Source organism: Gavialis gangeticus, unplaced genomic scaffold (genome assembly GCF_001723915.1).
Source record: "Gavialis gangeticus isolate Ggan-Ray unplaced genomic scaffold, GavGan_comp1, whole genome shotgun sequence".
Taxonomy (NCBI): Eukaryota; Metazoa; Chordata; order Crocodylia; family Gavialidae; genus Gavialis; species Gavialis gangeticus.
Genome location: NW_017729032.1, coordinates 207,382,562 through 207,405,798, shown reverse-complemented (window position 1 = coordinate 207,405,798; position 23,237 = coordinate 207,382,562). Strand labels below are relative to the sequence as shown.

Genomic DNA, 23,237 nt, shown 5'->3' with positions numbered 1-23,237 from the left:
AACGAAAATGGAAACAGCTGAATTTCTTAAGGGCCAGCACCTGATGTTTTCTGGCACATCCACACAGTCAAAGGCCTGTGATCAGGAGCAGCACAGTGAACCATGGCATACACTGTGCCATGTGAGCTCACCCCCAAATGGATATAATGTAGTGTAGCCACACTGACTGAGCACTGGGATGTACCAATCTGCTCTCTCTTGGGTGTACCTATTGGCATGTGTTCAGCGCCGGGCATTACACCCATTTCAGCTCAGCATTTTTACACGTGCTCTTGAATGTGGTGCCAGGCACTTTAATTAGCAAGCCACACCAATTAAAAGCATCTGCATGTCATGTTCATCAGTGCTGCCATGCATCCCTGCGCTGAAAAAATGGTGGTGGGGTGCTTTGAACTAAGGCTCATTGGACGCGTTTTATTTCAAAGCGCACCACCACCATTTGTCAGTGAGGAGATGCACAGCGGTGCTGATATGGGTGACACGCAAAGCTGCTGGAGCACATGAATTTCCATGCTCTACTCAGACTCAGTTAATTGAGTCTGCTCCAACATGCTGGATTTCCAAAGCGTCAAAGCAAGCTTGCCACATATGTGTAGGAGCAACGTATATGGAGCAGGAATGCTCTGCTCCACTGTGGCACTCCCTCTGCTGTCTGTCCCTTTGATGGGGCAGGCAGGCTCAGCAAACCCAGGATTTCCTCCTTGGAGAATATTTTTTAAATGATACTTCTGCCTATCAGGTCCCAGTGGGGGGCTGTGCTTCTTCATTTCCTCTCTCCCCTCCCAGTCTGATTAAAAATTAGGAATGACTTCTCATCTTTAATCCTTCCTAGCATGATTGTTTGTTCACCAGGCTTCATCCGTTACATTATTGCTTGAAAATGCAAGTAGCACTAGAGAGAGGATGTTTCCTAATGATGCCATATCAGTTACTCTGGTTTAATCCCATCAAACACAAACTGTTTTTAAAAAGGGGAAGCAGCTTCATAAATCCCTGATCTGCTACAATGGAGTGAAGAAACTGAACAGGCCGGAAAGCAAGGGAGCTTCATGGCATCACTGAAGCCAAGTTGCCATAGAAAGCCTAGGAAACCTAACTGTGGATCCTATCGGGGGTGTTTTGCCATGAGATCCCTTCTGCTGGTAGTTAGGCTGACCTTGCCTACTACTGTACTTAACTTTTTCTAGGATTTTTTTTTTCTAATACTGTACAGCCCCTTTCTTCTGATTCTTGTTTTCTTGGTGGTGATGGCTCCCTGGATTTATATACTTGGAGAATGACTTAGGCCAAGCTAGGACCAAATGAAAGGAAACCATTTCTTTAAGGCATTCAGATCTATGGCTTACAGACTTCACCTTCTGCCTCAAGACCAAGTCTTTCAGACACTTTGCCTGAATGTATAAATGTCAATATAGTAATAACTTGGGGTGACTTCCAGGATCTAAGGTAATAACACACAGAGGTAAAGGGCAGGAGAGTTTGGTCTACTCTGGGCACAATGTTAAAGGCTTACCACAAAGTGTCCTGAAATTATTATTCCTATGATGACATTTTTAAATGGGGAAGTTAAAAGGGAAGAGGATGCAAAGCGAACTCTTGAAATTACTGACAGATAAGTGGTACTACCAGTACTTCTCTTCAGTCTCATCTTCTCAACCATCAACTGTTTTATTTCTTTCACTCCCTCAACCTTTCTTTTTCTTCATTTACTTCCAGGCCAGCAAGGCTGTGGTCACTATAATGATAAATATTCTTGTTAACCTTTTTTTGTTCATTTCCTTCTGGATTGGAAGGAAAAGGCCCTGTGGATTTTTGCAAGAGAAAGCTAGCAGCTAAAAGAGCTGCTGATATCTAGGAATGGACGGACAGAAGGAAATGAGGCCGGTGGTGGTGCATGGTGGGAATCACCATTAAAACCAATGATTTTCCTCTTGTCTAACTGCCTATTGGAACTTCGCTGGATGTTGTTATTTGGCTTCTCTTTTTTCATGTACATTTTTCTTCAGTAGAGGGAAGTGAGAAACTGAAACAGAATTACCGCTGCTGAAGGAAGCTTTGCTCCTGACAAATAGCCAATCAGAGAAGGAGGATGACAGCACCCGTAATAAGGATGAAATATGGTGATTTTTTTCCATAAACAAAATCCAGAGAGTGCTTATGCAAATCACCCAACTGTTTGGCTGATGCTTGCCTTTAAGCCACAGTATGGGGATATATGGATTATGCTATTAACTGAGATACAACCGCATTCCCATTATGTAAAGTCAGAGGCACATGAGAGTCCAGACAATTTTGGAAGTGGAAGAAATCTGTACAGCTGCATGTAGCTAATGTTCAGCATCCCTGTACTCCCTGACCAGCTGAGACAATGCCATTTCAATCAAGCACAGGTAGTGTAAGGCACAGAGAATCCAGAATATGTGTCTCATAGAATTAGCCAAATTTTGTCATAAACTTGTGGTCCTGCTGGCTGCAATACCGTTTATATGCTTGTTATCTAGGCAAGATTTGTCTTTGATGCAGTTATGTTTTCGTTCACTTTACAAAAAAACATTTTTTTCCCCCTGCAGTAGACGCTAGAGGTCAGAAGCACTTGAAAAACTGGTGGGTTGCTAAGAAAGGTTCTTAACCTGGCCAGTGTAAGGTTATAGGACCACCTGTAAATTAAACACCTGTAAACAGCTTGCTCCAATTTTGTTCTCGTGTTTGCACCTATGCTTGTTTACCAAGGTGGAAATAAGCAAGAGTTTCTGTCCTCACAAATTAAAAAGTCCATCTTTTGCATGGACACTTGTTTACTATCTCACTGTAACATCATAGGTAAGACAAGGCAAGCAGTAGGTTTGCTTCATGGTAACTGGTTGAGGAAAATCTTAAAGCCAGTCTCCACAATTGAATTTTACTTTAACCCTTTCCCTGATGGCTACCTTGCTGTAAATGAAAACATCATCCCTCCCCTGCACCCAAACACACTCAACACTATCTCTTACTACAAAGGGTCATACTGCTATTGGCACTATGCCCACCATCTTTGACTTACTCAATATCCATAAACCAAATACCATCGCACAGATGGTCTTCCCTTTAGTTAGGTTCCAGAAATGTTTCAAACAATTAAACATTAGGACACAATCAATTAGGTTCACACTAGTTAATTTAGGTAGCATTTAGAAAAATAGAAACATATATCTTGGCAGGGAATATTGGCTCTCTGATTCAGAACCAAACTGAAGAAGTCATGAAATATTTAGATGTGGCAGTTACATTACGGAAGTCAGGATGGCCAGCTGTGTTTATTTCTGGAAAGTTAAAAAACAAAAACCAAGAGACAGAACTTTCTATCTAAGAAAAGAAAGGGACCTGATATTCTTTCTGGAGACTGGAAAATGTTGTTGCAGAAGCTGCAAACATGCTGACCCCATAGCTTAGGTGTTTTTTCTTTGCCGCTCCCGTGCAGTCACAAAGTTAAGCAGGTCGATGGCTGTAACAATGCCAAACACCATCTGTCTCTTACTAGATATGCCGTCACTGTGATCTATATGAAAACATAAAAGAGTTTTTTCCCCACCTTTACAAAACTTGAGCCAATAGACAAATGATCTTATACCAAACAGAACAGACTGAGCCACTCATGCAATTTTCACACCATGCCTTTCTCAAACTAGAAGTCAGGGCAAATGATTCCAAAAGTCCAGAGGTAGGGTCAGATATTACTATGTGCCGTAGCTGATGGAAGCCAGCTCCTATTTCAACTGAGAGAACTCTGAGAATGGCTGAAATGTCTGCTAAGGGCTCCCAAGGGGTAGCTGTTGGCACTAAACAGTCATGGGAGGAAAGGCAAGGATCTGTTATGATAAAAAAACAACTGAGAACAAGGGACAGAAATAAGCAGTCTGTTATCAAGATGGAAAAAAAACCCAGCTCTAAAATATGGTACTAGGACTTGATATTTAACATTCTTAGTTATCTGGAATTGGGGTGAACAAGTGTGTTACTGAAGACTCCAGAGGACTGTGCATGACTTCAGAGGGAATTCAGCAAACAAATAGGCCTCACATTAACAGGTGAGATTCTATGTAGAAAATGCAAGATAACAGACAAGGGAAAGAATAAACTGAATTATCATGACACCATGATGAACTGTAAATTAACTGCATATATCCACCCCCCCAAGGTAAATGTTAAGATAGGCAGCTCACTGAAAACTTTTTCTCAGTGCCATGATGCACAGCCCCTGTGTCCGTAGCTTATAATACAGAAGGGACCTGGTGATAATTCATAATACAATGCCACTTGCATAAGCCAATGGCACATCCTAACTCTGAGTATCACTTTTGGTCACCTCACCTATTACAGGATATTGCAGAAAGACTAGAGCATGGCAATGAAAATTAGAGGCTTCAAAAATCTCTTATAGGAGGAGAAGTTATTTAGGCAAATATAAAGAGGAAATGAGCAGGAATATGAAATGCTGAATTGTTTTAGAGATGGTTACAGGTATACTCTCATTTATCTTCTATCTGCTCCCAAAGAAATTAAAAGGCAAGAAGGTTTTTCCATTAAACAACAACAATAACCAAACTAATAAAAGCCCCAGTGTGAGTTAACCTGTGGAACTCGTTGCCATGGGAGAACTGCAATTTAGATCATGTGCATCATAAGAAAAAAAACAGGCTGGATTACAACAGGTTATTCATTAACTAACTCCTACCAAAACAAAGAATAAATAAAATTTATTGAAATGACAAACACAACAGGGTAGATAGAGCCTGTTAGCACTGCTCATTTTGGGCCATTCTTTATTCTGGAATAATGCGACAGAAATCTGTGAAGCAACTCCTGGATTTAATTATTACTTCATATGGATAACAGAAGCAGTACTTCTCCCATTGTTAGCAGTGTAATTATACAGAAATACCATAGTGTAACAGAGACCCTTGCTTTTGCCAACTTGTACCATGCAGGACATCAAAAGCCTCCTATACAGGGTCCTCCCTTGTCACATGGTACTGTGTACATAAGGGCTACATTTTAAAAGGTGCAGTACATTATACTTACACTGAATCTGTTCATGGACTACTAGAGCAAAGTGGTCTATTTCCAGGATATGAGAGAGTTTCCCCAAGTTGTCTTTCAGATGAATCTACAATGAGGAAGTAACATAAAAGCAAAGTGTCCTGTGGTAACTAAATGATAGAGAGCCCCCCCTCACCCCTAACATCATTAAAATTAAAATAATAAGCACACAGATAGCACTGTTCATGATCAGAGTGCTCCATGATGCTATGTCCTAATGGGTACATCCACAACACAGCAATGGCATGCCCTAGTCTGGCCATTTTGAACATGCTCCACCTGCCCTCCCTCCCTCGGCTCGCACTCATACTCCAAACCCAGAAGTGTCCCCTGCGGCCCCTCCAGTGGCTGCTCTCAAACACACTGGAGACCAGAGTCTTAGGAGTAGAGTGGCAGTACTGGGATGCCCTGGAGCAGCCTTACCAACATATTTCCAAGTTTAGAGTGTACAGTGGGAGCATGTTTGGAAACAGCCTGCCTGGGACACACCACCGCTGGGGGCCTCGATATACCCTATTAAATGCTGCTGGTTTTTTGTTTTTTTTTTTTTAAAGAAGCTGAACCTTAAAAAGGAAACACAAAAGAATGTAGCATGTGACATTTTCATTCTGACTAAAATGTAGGAGAGCTGTTTTTTAAAAACAGGGAGTAATGCTGATCTAAGCATCTAATAAAAGACCGACACCATATCATCTCAAGAGTATGCTTACTCACAGAGTTCTGGAAAGAAAAAACAAATTCATTCAGGCTTCAAATTTAGTCAGAAGAGAATTTTTGGGGAAGTTTGCAAAGGGGGTAGAGAAAAGCCATTAGAAAAACAAACCCCCCCAAGAATGAAGAATGCTGAGTTAATGTCTTGTTCAGACTCAGGATAAAGAACCCAGGACCAAGAATTCATTTTTAGAATCAGTAACCCTGTTTAAACTATTTCCTGAGCAAATTGGAACAATAAAACAATACAAGGGCCATATTTTTTTAAAGGCAACATATTCCCATTTGAAATAACGGTACTTAAAAAAAACCCTGGCCTTGACTATTAATCTTATTTGTTGGCAGTGGCTAAAAGGAAGCCAAGAACCCTAAATTGCACAAACAACCAGTTTAATATTTTCTATGTGCTTCAATCAAGGTAAAAACAAATCTGTTTTTTTGGCTGGGCTACTAAACATCTGCTTTGGGAGGGAATTTTCATACAAGTAAAGGATGAACAGGTATAGCAAATGGCCTTTAGCTTGATAAAACCTCAGAATGGGACTAGGAAATAAATTTTGCCCTAAGAACAGTCTAGGCTGAGTTGTAAAACTGAGCTCTGGCTAGTATACTATGGACTAGACCAGGGGTTGGCAACATGTGACCTGCGGGCCAAATCCAGCCCATGGAGCCACTGGATCTGACAGGGGAGGAGGGTGGGACAGACAGCGTGCGGAGAACGATAGCAGTGTGGATGCAACTTCCAGCTGCCTGGCCCTGATGCAACTCCCCACCAGCAGGAAGCTGTGCCCATGCTACAGCAGGGGAGCAAGGGGCTGGGAAAAGCAATGCTAGTGCTAGCACAATTCCCAGCTGGCTATCCATCCTACAAGTCACTCCTGTGTGCTTCACAAACCTGTTAAAGTGCGAACACAGTATAGACTATGAGGTTTTCCCACCTCCCTCCAATTTCAAGAAGTTTCCCTTTCTTAAGCCAAATATTTTACCTGAAAACTGTCTTCAAACCATGTTCTTTTATACAAAGATTTTCCACCATGTCACTGCAAGCATTTTATTCATTTGAATAAACCATCACCTTTTCCTGGTATCTGGGTTTACCTACAGATTGATAAATGCTGAGGTGTTTCATAAATATCTCTTTCCAAACACTGTTCAAAGCTCAGACTAGCTAGGATAAGTTATCAAAGAAAGTGAGTACAGAGACAGCTACAACCAATGCTTAAATTTAAGTATTCTTGATTCTTAATGGAAGTGAACTTATACAATTTGGTCTGATTTCTTCCTCACCATAATTTTTCAAATAGCTCTAATTAAAGCACTCACAGCGTCTCGTGTATTCAGCTTCCCACACTTCAAAGTGGTGGCAGGGATGCTTTATTAAAGCTCATTCAGCTAATTTTAGTTAAAGTGCCCCTGGTGCCATTTTGAAGTGTGGGGATGCTGAATACATGAGATGCAGAAGCTGCTGGAGCGTGCTAATTAGCACACTCCAGCAGATAATTGAGTCTGCTCTGACACGTTGTAATTACAGCGTGTCAGAGCAGCATCCCAGCATATCTACAGGCACCCAAGTTGTCTAAAAGAGTTAGATTTGCACACAAGGCCCAAAAGAATAGAGGCAAAACTCTAAACAATGTTAATGGAACCAACACGTATTGGATCAGGCTCAAAGTTTTCTTGCTAGTTAGCATATAAACTCTCTTCTGCAGTCAATGGAAACAAGATACAGTGGAGGTATTCGCTATAAGGCGAGTAAAAAATTTAAACCAAGCTAAAAGAGGTGGCCAATTAAACCCAAAATGCTTTGCTTGCAAATTCTCTCTTCCCCTACAGCTTTTGACTGTTTGGAACTTTTTGGTTCATTTGGTCTTCAAAGCAGTTACTATATTTTCTATGCATCTGCATAACACTGGGCAATTGTTAGTAGCTGATGCATTATTCCTTTGTTCTTCTGAAAGAATCTGGGAATAACATTATCCAGCTTCTTTGAGTCACACTTTTGTGGCTTGCTTGTGAGCTATGTCACTTCTCTGCCTGTCACTTTGCAATACTTGATTGACTAAGTTATTTCATGACTTAAGTCTTCAGTTTTAGGATAAGGGTCATTTGGTAACTTTAAATCAAAGCTGGAGTTAATATTCTTCAAATCCAAGGTGACCAAACTGGTAAGAAAAGATTGTGACAGCCACTCCAGAGAGGGTTTTCATTGTCTTGGTAGCATCACATTGTCTTTGTCTTTTACTTGAGGTGTGCTGTGCCAAAGATCTTTATCTAGAAAAAATACTATATGCTATCTTTGTAAAAATGTAGCACCCTTACTATCCCAGGTTCACTAGCAGAGGTTCTAAATAAGCATAACCAAAAAGAGCAAGAATCTATGGTGCTTCTGAAAGGTAGCATATGTAACCATGTTGCTCCAATGTATCAGTAATTCAAAACTTTAAAAAAAGTAAAGTTCTAAAAATTTAGACAAGAATGAATTATACCATGACCAGTACATCTAGCATGATAGTGGTTACCAGGAGATGTAGTTGGAGGAAAGGTGGATATTCAATTTGAGACCATTTAAGGAAACTGGATGGGTAGTGTGTCCATGGAAAAATACAACCTCAGAAGCACAGGAAATTGCCTGCTGTAGCTACAACCAAGACTACACCATACAGCATAAGCAACACATGGCTTATTAAAGTGAGGGAAGATAGGAACTACACAGCTTTGTTACGCACCAGACTGTCACCTGACGTTTGATTTGCTGTCTGGGGAGGAAAAATATATATATTTTTAATTACATCTACAAAGCACTAGTGCTTCCTTTCATTCTAAGCTATAAAGTAAATATCCAGTACAGTATACACAAGGCTAATATAATAATTATATATGATTGAGTAGAGTTCCTAAGTATGGGATATTATTTGCTACTAAATGTAATATTGAAACTACGGCCTGGAGAAAGTGGTGTAAATCACTTCACGTGAAAGACAGGCCTTTCCTTAAACAAAAGGAAACAAAACACATAATTAATTAAACATATTTATGATATGACAAGTTTGGCCCATTGGGACTGCCAGTTAAAGCTGGCTGCTATAATGCATTGTGCACTTTGAGGACAGTCGGAATTAGTCAGCCACCAAGCTGTTGAAGGGAGGTGTTTGTTGCAAAGAGACAACAATTGCTAGTTTCAGCCACCATTGGACTTTACCCCAGCGCAGCTTGAAATTCCATCATTTCATCCCAAGAAGCTCCACATTGCTCAGTTTTGCCATTAAGGTTTGGAAAAAGACAGACAGAAGTACTACAAGAAGTCCTAGCAACAAACACAACCCAACCACTATCAAAGTCAGAGAGAGTTTTAATGGTCTAATACAAAACCATGAATCAGCTCAAACCTGAGAACTTTTCAGTGACTCTGTGTTCACTTTATAAAGTTGGAAGTGTGCCCTAAACCCAGATCTCCATGGTTGTGCCCTCCTCCCTCATGAAGATATTGTCAAATCTCCCTTCAAATCTTATCCCAGTTGATGCCAGTGTAGTGTTGAGACATCTCCATAGTACTTTAATAGTAAAGGAGAAGTTGACCTAGAATACACTTACCTGTCTGAACTGCTTATAAATTACTTTGCTGACTTGGTCTGAAGGCTTAACTTTCCCCGCAAGTAGTGAAGAAAGCATGTTTCCAAGGGTAACCATTCCCAAAATCACACTGAAAAGAGAAGGCATGGTCAAACAATGACAAACATCCAAGGTTTTCTAGAGACAAGTGACACATGCTCACTCTGAGCAGGTTTCGGCAGTGCAGTGCCCCAAGAAAGTCAGTTTAATGGTCTTAAAGGTTTAAACACTATATCCTGAGGCATTACCAGATGCTGAGTGTCCACCTGGAGTTGCCCTAGGTCTGGTTTTCAAGCGTGATGGGTACCTGCTCTCAAACTGAAATCAGTGGGAGCTGCAGGTGGTCTGCAGGACTAATGATTAGGTGCCTTGTCCCTTCAGCTGGGCATGCACATTCAGGGAAGAGTTTTATATATTAGACTTTGTTTTACTGTATCCCACTTTGACCTACTGAAAGCTCAAGAATAAAATTTCTCTCTGCCTCTACCTATTGTTCTGGCAACCTTTCCCCATTTGGGAAGCTTTGACTTTTCCCTTATGGTGCTTTAGGCAGTGTAGCTCTTCCTTGCCTCTGTCCCATCACCACAAAGTGCCAAAAGCTGAATCATCAGTGGCCTGCTCCAGCCTGAGGTTCAGAACTAGCATGATCAGAAATGGCCGGTTTTTGCATGTCTCATTTCTGGGTGCAAACTTCCTGTCTGGATTATGGTTGAAGTTCCCAAGGTGTATTTTTAAGTTTCTTTAGGACCTGGTTAATGACACTTTCCTGATTTCACTGCAGCAAAAAGGTGTGGAGAGTCTGTAGAGGCAACAGAACCACAGTAGTGGTATTTCTTGCTTAGTTTCTTTTTAATAGGAGGTTGTGTTCTGACCTTTTCCTTGCTAGAGGCCCACAACAGTCACCCAGACATAAGCAGGGGGATAACTTCATTATAGACAGACATTATGTGTCATGTCCCCGTACTTGGAGGCGTATTAGATCAACAGCAGGACAGTTCCAACCTAACAACATTTTAAGTCTGGGCTCAGCATGGCATTTAAGCAGAACATTTCTGAAACCTTGTAGACCCTTCCTGAAGACTACAAATGACAGAATTCACACTGCTTATTTACAGTGCATAAATAAACCTGTTGTCTGTTTCCAAGGGGTTTCTGTATTTGCAAAGGAGGAGGCCAAGAAGGAAAAGATGGATAAATGAACATACCCAGATTCATCGACAACTGGTGCCTGGTCGAATCCCTTCACCCGGAGGATTTCAATAGTCTTTTCACAGGTGACAGTAGGGAGTACTGTCAGGGGAGCAGAGAGGCTTAACTCCTGAACACTGAGGTGCCACCACCTGAGGACCAAAAGTCAATCACCAAAAAATAAATTTGCTCCAAAACCAATAATAGGTTATTTTAAAAGCCTAGAGCACTACCGGTGCCATAAATCTCAACAACAACATGTTTTCTGCAGAGGACCATTAGCCACGTTTAAAAATAATCTTTATTTAAAATGTTCACAGCTTCCTACCTCAGCACCAGAAGGATCTCTAAAAGATTCTAAGACTTGGGAAGGGAAATGGTTAAAAGTATGTCCCTTTTCCATTTTATTTCATTCATCTTGTTTCATAATCTTATGCGGCAGACGGCCAGTAAAAATTACTGACTGCCCTAGTACGGTTATTTAAAATTTCATTTACAAAAATGGAAAGGAAAGGTTTTAATTACTGTATTTCACAGTGTATAAGTTGACTTTTGAAGCCCAATTTTTAACTCTTAAAATTCAACCTCGACTTATACACTGTATCACCATCCCTCTTGAGTGGGCCCGGACTCAGTGCTCAGCTGGGGCAACCCAGGCAGCATCACTCGCAAGGGATGGGGGCACGCTACCCAAGCGCCAAGCCCAGCCCTGTCTGCTATGAGTGGTGCTGCCGAGCACTGAGCCCAGCCCTGTCCCCTACAAGTGGTGACAGGCTCAGTGCCCGGCCCACAGTATAGGCACACAGGGTCCGGTATTAGTTGACCCCATGTTTCCAATCCAAAAAGTTAGAAATTTTGTAAATCTGGTATACAAGTCGACCTAACTTTCTGGATCAGAAAAATGGGGTTGACATATACACTGTGTCGACCTACACACTGTGAAATATGGTACAACATTTCAACTACATAAGCACCTAAATTAAGTATGGCACTATGTGTTCCTTTTGCTGCTGTTCTGAATCTCCATTTCACGTGATTGTTACAATTACTCACTGTAGTTGCAGCTTGGCTCAAATTATAGCACCAATTATTTGTAATGTAGTAATACCTAGAGACCCCAGCTCAGGCCAGAGTTCTTCTATGCTAGGCACTGTACAGACATATTGTAAATGTCAAAGGTCAAGGTAACAGATGTGCTTGTGCCTAGTTCACCCTGTCTAGCCTGGCTAAGGCCCATCACTTTCTGTATGCACACAGAGGAGTCATGTGATTAGTGTCACATCTGGCTGCCTGTAACCCACTCGCCCTCCAAGCTTGAAAAATCAGGTACTTGTTTACAGCTGGGTTGATTGGCGCTGGCCTTTGTCATGAGTCTGGCACGATTTGTGTACAGTCAATTTCCTTGGCCTTTCTAGGCAGCTAATACAGTTTCCTCTTTGTATTAATATGTGGGTTTTCCACAGAGTAAATAAGAAAGAAAAATATTTAAATAAAAAATAGCAAAGAGGGATTGTAAAAACCATGCCCATTACAAAGGTCCTGGTGGCAGTAATATACTTGAAACTATTTTTAATTCTCTTGCTGCTGACTAGATTTCAACTAGACAATGTCGATTTCCTGGGAAAAGGATGCTTCACAATTGGAGGAGGAGTTTTTTCCAACAATTTTCACCAAGACTCATAAGTACCAATCCTTACCAAAAATATAACTCAAAAGGAAATATTCAAGTGATTTAAGAAGGCTTCCTGTTCCCACAACTGTACCTAGACACCAAGTTCAGTGACAAATAAAAATACCTAAGGAACCTTGATAAGTTTGAGAAAAAATGGAGTAGTTATAACAGAATAAGCTCATAAAGCTTGAGTGAACCTTACAAACTTACCAAGGTTTGTTACTGCGGGTATCTTCTTCTTTCATGAACCCCTTCTGTGTCATCCATTTGTCACTCAGGAACTTAGACCTAGAAACCACCAAGAACCAATGAGCAAGCCAGGGGCTTATGAATCTACTAACAATAAGCAACATCACATAATACAACATTGTAACTGCACATCCCATCCTCACACATAATGGGGTAATTGCAAACTTGTAGCCTTTAGGAAGTCAATTCTAACAATTAGGAGAAATGGAAGTAGAACATTATTAGAAAAAAGAATAGAAACCCCTAGAAAATGAAGCAATAATACAAATATGTACCTTGTAATGGAGGAGTGACTGCATGAAATTAGCATGTGCATGCAGTTTCAATGTACTTTATAATGCAAAATGTAAGAGTACTACATAACATTACTAAAAGAAAGACTGTGGGAGGGTATTTTCAAGGTGACAAGAGGGGAAGTTAGCAATGGAAATTAGGCCAAAAATATTATGGAGCTCCCCTATGACACTGGCTGTTACTACTGTAGGACTTTACATTGAAGACACCACAAGGCAGGGAGAATAAGGAACAGGCTTATATATGACTTTCAAACCATTAAATACCACTAACAATTCCCATTACAGTAACAAGAGAGAAAATTGGGAGCAAACTTTCCCTTACATGGGTCCCACTTTCAGAAACTGCTGAGCTCCCCACCTATATCTGACCCCAACAAGGCTGTCAAAAGTTGTACCTAAAAGACACCTGATACTCAGGGAAATGTTAGCTGCAGTATGTACACACACTGCCACTTCTGTGACAGCAGCCAGCATGAAACAGGAAGTAAACCAGGTCATTTCCTTACATGTAGTTCCTGACAGAGTCAGGCAAGATGACAACGCAGCGCTGACCCTCCTTCAGATCCTTGGCAGCCTTCACAGCGACGGACATTGCGCTACCCGAGCTGCCACCTGCCAAAATCCAGATCATACAGTAAAAAAAATAAAAATAAAAAAATAGAAAAAATCACCGTATATGGAAGCCATTTTTTAGACAGAAGGTGGCCAGAACTTTAATTTCAGCACTGCGCAGGTCTCCCGTCACTAGTGTAAAAGATGCACATGAGGCCACCCCACTGAATTTAGAGGAAAATATGGAGGACTAGTACTGGCTCTTACCACACAGCAATCCCTCCTCTCTGATCAGCATGCGTGCCAAGACAAAAGACTCCTCATCATTGCTCTTGTACCACTTGTCCACCACCTATAATCATGTGGTGGGGAAGAGAGTCAAAACAACATAGTTTTAATTTCTCCCTGAATAAACAGATGCCGTTCAAATTACATATGTAGAAAATTCCGCGCAAACTGATCCATATATTCTGGCTCACATCCTTAAAATGCTTTTTTGCTCAGTTAACATTACTGTGTTATTTGCAGTTTTCAGTATTCTAACAAAAAGTATCTTGCCTTTTAAAAAGGCAAGCATGGAAAACACTACAAGGAAAAGCAATTGTTTTACTTTCTTCTCACTTGACTTTCCAGGAAATATACTCCTCTTTGGCACTTAATGTTACTAAGGATCAAGTTTTTGGGTTTTTTTAAAGAACAGTATTAGGTTTCCAAGGAAAACTATCTGCATGGCATGTTTTCACCTAGAACTGCAAGAAAGTGAGAGGTATGTGCACTATGTAGGCTATTTTAACCTCTGGGAGGCAGTGGGGAGGGCTTTTCATTGTGAATACAGTTCTTCAAAATTAAGGAATACTTCTCTTTTTCCCACTCTTTCGCTCCCACTCAGTGCTATTTCCAGTTTATCCAAAGCCCTTTCTTCCTCAAAGCAAAAAGTAAAGAGCGTCTGACTTACTGATCTATCCAGCACCGTAGGGATGAAATCATATCCAATTCCCTCCACCTCATATGTCGTCACATCCGTCTTATTCAGTACTTCAGGCTCAGCAAGAATGGAGCCTTCGGGATCAACGCCAATGATCTGGAGAAGCGATTTCAGATTTGGCTGCTGTTAGGTTGATTTTCAAAATGCAGTAATATCACATCAAGTTATTCAGGCCTGACAGCTATCTCCCCAAACTGTCACATCAGCCATCCAAATGCCAGCCACGCTAAGGGCAGCAAGTCGTATTTATTTATTATTTTCTGACACTTTGCAAGTTTCCATGGATGAACTCTCCTGCTGCTGTCAGCAACTTGTTCTACTTCAAATGCCAGCCTGCATGACACTGTATGTGAAAGGCAGTGCTCATTCTTTGCAGCTTTCATTTGCCTCCAAGGAGGCTATGGGGCAAAGACAGCCTTGGATCCCCATTCAAATGCTAGTTCTTGTTATGGTAAATACATTGTATGCCAACAGAAGTCAGCAAGTCTTCCTGGTGTAACAAGGCCTTGCTGTTAGAAACTGGATACTGGCTTAAATGGGAAATGGAAAGCAGCCACCAGGAGTCATGAAGAGAGAGAGGTGGGAAGAATGTGTAACCTAGCAAGGCATGCAAAAATTGCCACCTCACTTGAGAATTTTCACAAAAAACGGCAGTTCAGTAAAACTGTCCACTGTAAAACTCAGTGAGGGTATGGAGACGTATAAACATCTTTTAGAAACATCAGAAGTGTCTGGAAAATTTGCTACAAAAGAAAAGACCAGCAGTTTCCCAATCATTGCCACCTGTAATTGGTGGACCGACTTTCATTTCAGGAGCAAAATGTAGACTTGGGTCACAAATGAAAAGAGAATGTGGTGGCTTCGCAACTTCGTGAGCATCTTTTCACAGCTCATAACTACCATTCAGTGATGAACAGCTCAGAGCCTCTCCCTCTCCCTAAGGCACAGTATTGTAATAACAGGAATGGTACAGGGAAGTAGTGAGAAGTTATTTCTTCCCTTGAGAAACTTGGCAAGCCACTTGCACCTAGACCAGTGGTTTTCGACCTGTGGTCCATGGACCCCATGCAGGTCTGCAAACTATGTCTAAGGGGTCCATGAAAGATGACTACGATCAATCAAAAGTATGCGAATACTCGCACTTACCATTCCAAGGGGTCTGCACCTCCATTCAAAATTTGTAGGCGTTCGTGAATGAAAAAAGTTTGAAAACCACTGGTTCAGAGGGTTAAGAAGATGCTTTAATTTTGCCACTTACTTTGCATTCTGGGCATTTCTCCTTCAACTTTCTGGCAATGCCAGTGATGGTTCCTCCTGTTCCAGCTCCAGCCACCAGCATGTCTACTTTTCCTATTTAAGTAAAAGGAAAACAAATACCATAATGAAAACATCTCCTAGTATTATTAAAAATGCTTTTACAGGCCAGGAAGGGGAAGATTTATTGCTTTCTCCAATGCAAGTACAACTGGTGCAAGAAAGCTGATAATGTAAATGGCTCATTACCTCCCTGTAGGTATATTCAAAGTCCTAATTTTTTTACTTTTTTCAAGCCCTGCTTTGTCTAAGAGGATCCAGTTTTATCATCAGTCTTTTGGGTGATCTTTAAGGCTCTGAGGCAGGGCTAAGGGTAGGTAGGTCATATGCACCATGTTGTTTCATTATAATTTGCTGATACATATGTACCTGTCCTCTAAAATGGGATAAACTGTCCATTATCAAACATAAATTAATGAATTTTAAAGGGGCCCATTGCATGGAAGTCTTTTATAAGTCAGAGTAGAGAAAAATAATTTCTTACTTTCATGACAAGAATAATTTATTATTGCTCTTTGCTCCTCACAGCATGGCAGCTCACTTTGTAAGTGAGCTGTTCTCCAACTCATTTTAGTTCTTCATATACATCAGCAGCATTGTTGACTAAATCCTGATTGTAGTGCTGATATTTCCGGTAATAATTTACTTGAAAAAAAAATAGCACTTAATTTCCAGGCTTTTATAAAAAAGCTAATATATGCAAACCAAAACAAGGACAGACAGACAAACAGGGCCGGATTCTGATATTACACTGAGGTAATTCCTGTGACTGACAGAATTACTGGCATATTCTCATGTAAATGAGATTTTAAAAAATGCTCCAGACTTTAAGAGACCAAGGGAACTCATCTGGACTCTCAGGCCATGTCCACATGTGGTGTGGACATTTGGTTCCCCAGGGACAACTAGCACTGGTGTACCTTGTGCCACCACTAGGTATCCCTGGGGCATGCCTGTGCCACGTGGACTGTGGCATGCAGTAAGTTACTCTGGAGGCAGTAAGAGAGGCTGGGGCCAGCACTGGGATGGCCCCAGCAGCCTAACTAGGGTTCTTGGGGCCTCCCGGGGCTGCAGAAGTGGTGGTTCTGCTGCACAGAGCCTGGTTGGCAGCTGCAGCGCAGCTCCGGGTGGCCTGGCTTTGCTTTTGAGTGGTGTGCGCTGCCTGTGCATGAATTGCTCTGGATTTTTCCCTCTGTTTTTTTTATCCAGGGGTCAAAAAAACCCTCCACACTGCTTCCTTGCAGCACGAAGAACAACTGAACATGAGGTATGTGACGCTGCAGATGTGTCTGCAGTGCCACCTACTGCATGACCATGTTCATCTGGACGCAACCTCAGAGGCTACAGTTAGCAGGGGTGCCATCCCAACATGTGTAAACTGCAGAAAGCATGCACAGACAAAGCAAATAAACCCACTCCGCTAATTTTAAGAGTATAACTACACTTTACCATCCAGATTGTTTTCATCAAAAAATCTAATGTAATCACATATTTTGTTATTAAGCCCAATAAACATAGGGAGAAGCTGAAACCAGTAGTTTTATGGGAAAGACCAAGAAACCTGATATAATGCTCCCCTTGAAGCAACAACTGACCAATAAACTTGTCATTAATACAAATCACCTATGCAAGGCAGGTATATTCCTAGGGGCATCATTAATTATGAACACATTTTTTTGACGGAGTAAAGGCCTTTCCACAGCATCTGGTAGACTGGAATTAAAGTCATGCATTAAACCAAATAAAAAACCCAAAAAATGAATATCCCTTTCAATGTAAAAAAAAATCCCCCAAGCATGATTTAAGCTAAGAGGGTGTAAAGAGCCAGGGCTTTTCAAAAACTTTTTGGGTGCTCATAAACACACCGAAAATGCTTGGTACTTTCACTCTTCTGAAAGTTTTCTTTATCATTATCATCATCTTGCTTGGCCGCCACATTGACAGAACAGTAAAATAAAAGGCTGGGCGCAGGGGTATTATGAGATAGTTTTTACTTCACCCCACACATCTCTTCCCTAGCTAGAGGTTTGCCTCATTTCAGCTGTTTAAAAAGTATCATGAACTGTACGAGAGTCAATAGTTTTATGCTACCCTGCCCCCAAGAGCACCTTTCTCCTAATTGCTGGTATAAGTAAACAAGGATAAATCTAGAGACTAATTAAAAAAAGGAGATGATCAGAAGAATAAACATACCATCACACTGCTGCAGAATCTCCTCAGCTGTGGTGTCATAGTGGGCCAATGGGTTACTGACATTGCGGTACTGTAACAAAACACAGAGGAAAAGATCTATGGAATGATAGAACAAGTGATGAGATCAGAGTTTAAAAAGCAAAAGGAATGGCAAATAGTCTTCAAGCCCCACATTGGCAAATATTACTCTCATTAGGTTTTAAATTTGTCAAACTGTCTTGGTTCAGAATTGCCTCCTTTTAATGCATCAGTTTAAGCAGGATAACCAGAGGTACTTCTAAGGTCCCAGCATTCTTTACAGCTAAGACCAATTTGCTTGTGGGCTTATCAGCTGTAAAAGTTTCAACTTTTCTACAATTCGGAAATGTAGAACTGTTGATTTAAAAGAGAACACTTTTCACTGTGTAAGCCGGGCTAACTGTGTGGCTCTTTGCTCCCCTCTAGTGGCTAAACCATATGTATAAAACAGTGTTTCCCAAACTTTGATACCTGGGGGGTACTTTTTACCTGGATTAAAACTAGAGGCACACTTCTCTCTTACACTTGAAAAGATGCATGTATCTATATATATGCGTGCATATATGCACGTATGTATATAGATATAAACGTGTGCGAGGGCACACATGTTTGTAAGCATGTGTGTATTTATGCACGCACACATATACACCAACCCTTCTCACTCCCCCACTTCACAGCTTCTCCTGATGGCCCAGGAAGCAATGGAGTAGTGGAGGGGACAAGCTGGGTTGCAAAGTGCGGTTCCATTTGTGCATCCATTCACTGGCATCAGAGCTTGCTACTGGGAACATGGGGAAGGGAGGTGGCACAAGGACTGCACAGGGCTGGGGGTGAGCACAGGAAAGATAGCAGCAGTGGCAGCAGTCTCCCAAGAAGTAGTCACAGATACCACTGGAGTAGTTGCACAGGCACAGGATGCCAGACAGAGGAGGGCATTTACCTCCTCACACAGGAAGATCTTGTAGCACTTCTATCACTCTTGCAACACTCTAGCATGCTGGTGTGGAATCACTGGTATAAAAGACAGCATCCACAAGAATTCTGGCCTCCATGTACTTCCTGGACCACCATGGCAATAACATCACCTCAGTACTACTAAACCATCTGTAGCAATTTAGAAGTCTGCTCCTTTTTCCTGAGCTAAAGGATGCTGTAATCTTATGTCTAGGCCCAGAGGTCTTATGTTCAGATTCCACAGAGAACTGTCTGGGCCTGTTGTTCTGGTTTCATCCATGGAGACCAGAAGAAGACATTACCGATCAATCTGTCTACCTCATGGGGCAACTCTATTATTCAGGACCGTATACCTGGTCTAGTATGTGAGAATTGGGAATTTCATTTTTCAGTCTCCATGCTACTCCCACATGAGATTCAGGTGAGTCAAATCTGGCAGTTGTCGGAGTCCTCACAATCTCAGCACCAAGAGCTCTCAGAACATCCACCTGAAATCAGACAGACAGTCAGCCATAAATGTCCATCAGCACAGAGATCTTAGGGGCAGGCAGGAAAACAATAAAATTAACATAAACAGGAGTGGGACTTCTCAGGCCTCCCTTGCCTGCTGTCCAATGTCTCTACCGTTAAGCCTCTGGGGGTGAAGGACCAGATCTAAATAAAGTTTTAGGCACCAAAGGCACATCCAGATGAACAAGCATGCTTAGGGGCACATATACTGGTGCCGCTGCTTTATGCCCCAAGACATCCAGCACACAGCAAACTGTCCTCAGTAGGGTAGAGGAGGCTGGGGCCAATATCTGTGCTGGCTCCAGCAGCCTTACCTAGGGTCCTGAGGGCCTTTCGAGGCAGCAGCAGTACTGATCCAGCCACATGGAGCCTGGCCAGCAACCAGAGTGTGGCTCTGGATGGCCAGGCTTCACTTACAGTGGGTCATGCTGGTATTGAATTTTGGTGCCATTCTGGTGTCAAATTTTGGTGCCACTCTGCAGATTAACAGCACAGCAAATGGATGCAAGTGCGCTGCATGCAGTTTGCAACTTAGGAGAAATACAGGTACCCAAGTTTAAGCGAGTGATCCACAAAACTCTGCCTACCTGCTTAGACACCTCAGAGACCACGAGTATCTCAGTTTTAACCAATAAAGGTCTAGTAATGCCTATGCCTAAAACTGCCACCATCTTATTTAAACTGATGCAGCACCTCATGATGAAGTCCATGTGGGATCCACAAACTATGTGTTCCCTATGTCTCAGTGCCCTGTGGGGTTCTATAAAGAAGGACCTTATAGTGGTTGGAACATGGACCCAAGGAGTAGAAGAACTCAGTTTCAGGCCCTCTTCAGCCTGAGGGTGTTCAAACCCACAGATCCCACCTCCTAGAAGAGTGCCCTATCTCCTATGTTATGGGAAAGCCAGGATGAGGGATACTCTCCTCTGCCTCTCACCAGCCACCACAGAGAAAGGAATGCAAGATTCAGGGAAGCAGATGGAAGAGGAAGCCTGGCTTCCTAGTCCAGGAATGAGGGCACACCCCTGGAAAAGGTCAGTCTTGGGTTCCAGCCTCTGCTCTCAACACTGTTCGTGTATTTTACCCAGTAGTTCTTTAGTGCAAAAAAGCATAAACAGGTCCCGAATATGAACTTGGCCCAGAACCACTTCCTCTTCCTATGGCCATGCTTTGACTGGGACTTCAGGAGAGGGGCAGAATTGCAGACATGCTTTTCCCTTCTGCATTTCATGTGGATCAAAGTTTCCTTAAATCAAGGAAAGACCATCTTTGCTTTTTATCTATCTGCCAATATTCCAAGGACTGAACTTAATTTTAGACCCCTCTCTCTGATCTCACCACTCAATAGGTAACGTGGTGGTAGAACATCCTGTTCTAAGCTGTTTCCATTGAATTTACCCAGAGCATCTAGTCATCCTTTCTCTTCCTAGATAAACACCTTTGTATTTCTACTCACATCTGATACTGGTCTCGTCAGCAGGCCTGTCACCACTCCTACATTTAGCAGTTTTACAATGGCTGGCAATGTCACCTCCATATAACCAATACCTTTTCTGTTTGCAGCTGCCCACTAACTTTCCCATCAGCTCCAACAGCAAACTATACAATGCACCTTTGTCTGACCAATTATTGGCAGTACATCCATATTCAGTTTCACAACCAAGCACAGAGCATCCTCCTCCCTCATCATGATCTCTGCATGTTCAGGCAAGTTTAACCTTGTGAAGCACAAGTCATTCTGACTGACAAGCCCAGTCACAGCCAGAGGACCCACTCATAACCACTCTTTCATGACTAAGGGAGAACCAGTTTAAATTGGAACAGAACCCCACTACTCTAACTAGTTCTAACTAGCTGGAGCAGAATAGAAGACAGCAGTAAACCTTAGTCTGGAGAAGAGAAGACTGAGGGGGGATTTAATAGCAGCTTTCAACTACCTGAAGGGGGGTCACAAGGAGGATGAAGTTAGACTGTTCTCCATGGTGGCAGATGAGAGAACAAGGGTCAACACTCTTAAGCTGTAGCAAGGGAAGTTTAGGTTAGATATAAGGAAAGTTTCTTACTAGGGGGGTAGTAAAGCAAGCTACCCAGAGAGATTGTGGAATCTCCATCCTTGGGGGTTTAAGGCCTGGCAGACAAAGCTTTGGCTGGGATGATCTAGTTGGGCATGGTCCTGCTTTGAGTACGGAGCTGGACTAGCCCTCCTGAGGTCCCTTTGACTCTTATTTTCTATGATTTAAAAAAAAGATGGATGTTGGGTTAGATGCAGCATCAATGTCACTGTATGGGCACTGCTATCCATGTATGATTTTATGGTTAGAGTAAATGAGTATTGACTAATATGGTCTTAGTTCAAAAGCTAAAAGATGTTCTATAGTCCTCCCCATACACTTTCACTTTATTCTCCCCCACATTACATGTCCCCTTCTAGGTTAACACTGACCTTCTCCATGCTCATTTTTTCTGGCATCACAATGATGCAGCGGTAGCCTTTCACGGCAGCAGCCAGAGCCAGCCCGATACCTAGAAACAAACAAATACATACAAAGTATGTTATGAGGGAGCTCCATTTTAAAGAGGACAATTCTTCTCAGACTGAGGGGGTGTTCTTGCAGCAGCCAAAAGGGTAACCAGATCTTGAAGGTACTTAGGGAACTGGATTTTTGCACTGTCAGCATGTGCTGACTCACTCCTGACCAAAGTCAGAAGCAAACTAAGCAAATCTTAAGTAAATCTAAGTTTCCTGGACAGATTTCTCAAAACCACTCTGGTACTGCCCCCCATGGTTCAGATTAAGCATGGAGGTGAACAGGAATTCATGGCTTTTAAGGGCAGACGGACCACTGCAATCATCTAGTCCAGTGGTGCCCAAGCTTTTTCCCCGTAGGCCAGATGGGAGGTGCTAGGTCCATCTGCAGGTTGCATCTGGCCAGTGGACCCAATCCAATAAGCAGAGCCAGTGAGGTGGGGAACAGATCTGGCCATGAGGTGGGAGAGATGCACAGCCCAAACCTAATCCATTTGCCTGGGGGATGAGTGGGGAGTGGCTGGTTCTAATCTGGATGCATGGGAGGGAGAGAGGCAGGGCAAAGCATCCAGGCCCCAGTGCAGACATGAGGGGAGGTAGGGGGGAGATGGAGGTGGGAGCAGCTCAGCCCAATGTGGATGTGTGGGTAGCAGGCCTGGCCCTGATCCTAGGCAGGGTGGATCCAGCCACACAGAGCTTCTACCACTCCCCTACTGCCAAATTTTCCAACCTGTAGGGAACTCCATGGGCTGGATGCCATGGCTCTGTGGGCCAGATAGGACACATGGGCAAGAGGTTGAGCACCCCTATCTAGTCTGATCTTTTGAATAACAAATGGCTGAGCTCATCCAAAATTTTTGTCAAGCCTTGGGTTGAACTGTAACTTTTATGAATATGTCTACAAGTACTGAACAATCTACTGCATCTCTGGATAACTTGTGCCAGTAGTTGATTACACCCCCTCCGTTAAACACTGTACCACATTCCTAGTCTGAATTAATCTAGCTTCAAGCTCTGACTGGTGGCTTTCATCATGGGGTTTTCTGCTTGGAATCCCTTCCCCACTTATACTCTTGTAGATTCTGACCAAATCTCCACTTATCATAGAATCATAGAAGTAGGGTCGGAAGGGACCTTGTAGATCTTCAAGTCCGACCCCCCGCCTGAGCGGGAGAAAAGACTGGACTCAAATGAGTCCAGCCAGGTAATCATCAAGCCTCTTCTTAAAGATCGCCAAGGTAGGAGATGACCAGATTAGTTTTCTCTGGGATCAACTAAATACATTGATCCTAACAACGGACAGCTTTTTCAGGCTCTCATTATAGGGCATGACTGCCAGATCTCAAATAATTCCTTTAATGATACTCTAAACCAGGAATATTA

General features: G+C 42.3%; 1 protein-coding gene across 5 annotated transcripts in view; it reads right to left on the bottom strand.

The window, feature by feature from the left end:
- Positions 1-1,226: 1,226 nt before the first annotated feature.
- LOC109302962 (cystathionine beta-synthase-like) overlaps positions 1,227-23,237 on the bottom strand; it is a 66,297-nt gene continuing 44,286 nt past the window's right edge. For all 5 annotated transcript variants that reach the window (XM_019524941.1, XM_019524938.1, XM_019524942.1 and 2 more), the window contains 12 exons: positions 21,771-21,850; positions 19,171-19,305; positions 17,846-17,915; positions 15,597-15,688; positions 14,309-14,434; positions 13,621-13,705; positions 13,308-13,413; positions 12,467-12,544; positions 10,602-10,736; positions 9,379-9,487; positions 5,059-5,143; positions 1,227-3,535 (listed from right to left, as the gene is read on the bottom strand). In XM_019524941.1, coding sequence (XP_019380486.1) covers positions 3,426-3,535; positions 5,059-5,143; positions 9,379-9,487; positions 10,602-10,736; positions 12,467-12,544; positions 13,308-13,413; positions 13,621-13,705; positions 14,309-14,434; positions 15,597-15,688; positions 17,846-17,915; positions 19,171-19,305; positions 21,771-21,850 — 1,211 coding nt within the window. In that variant the 3' untranslated portion in view covers positions 1,227-3,425. The remainder of the gene's footprint in view (positions 3,536-5,058; positions 5,144-9,378; positions 9,488-10,601; positions 10,737-12,466; positions 12,545-13,307; positions 13,414-13,620; positions 13,706-14,308; positions 14,435-15,596; positions 15,689-17,845; positions 17,916-19,170; positions 19,306-21,770; positions 21,851-23,237) is intronic.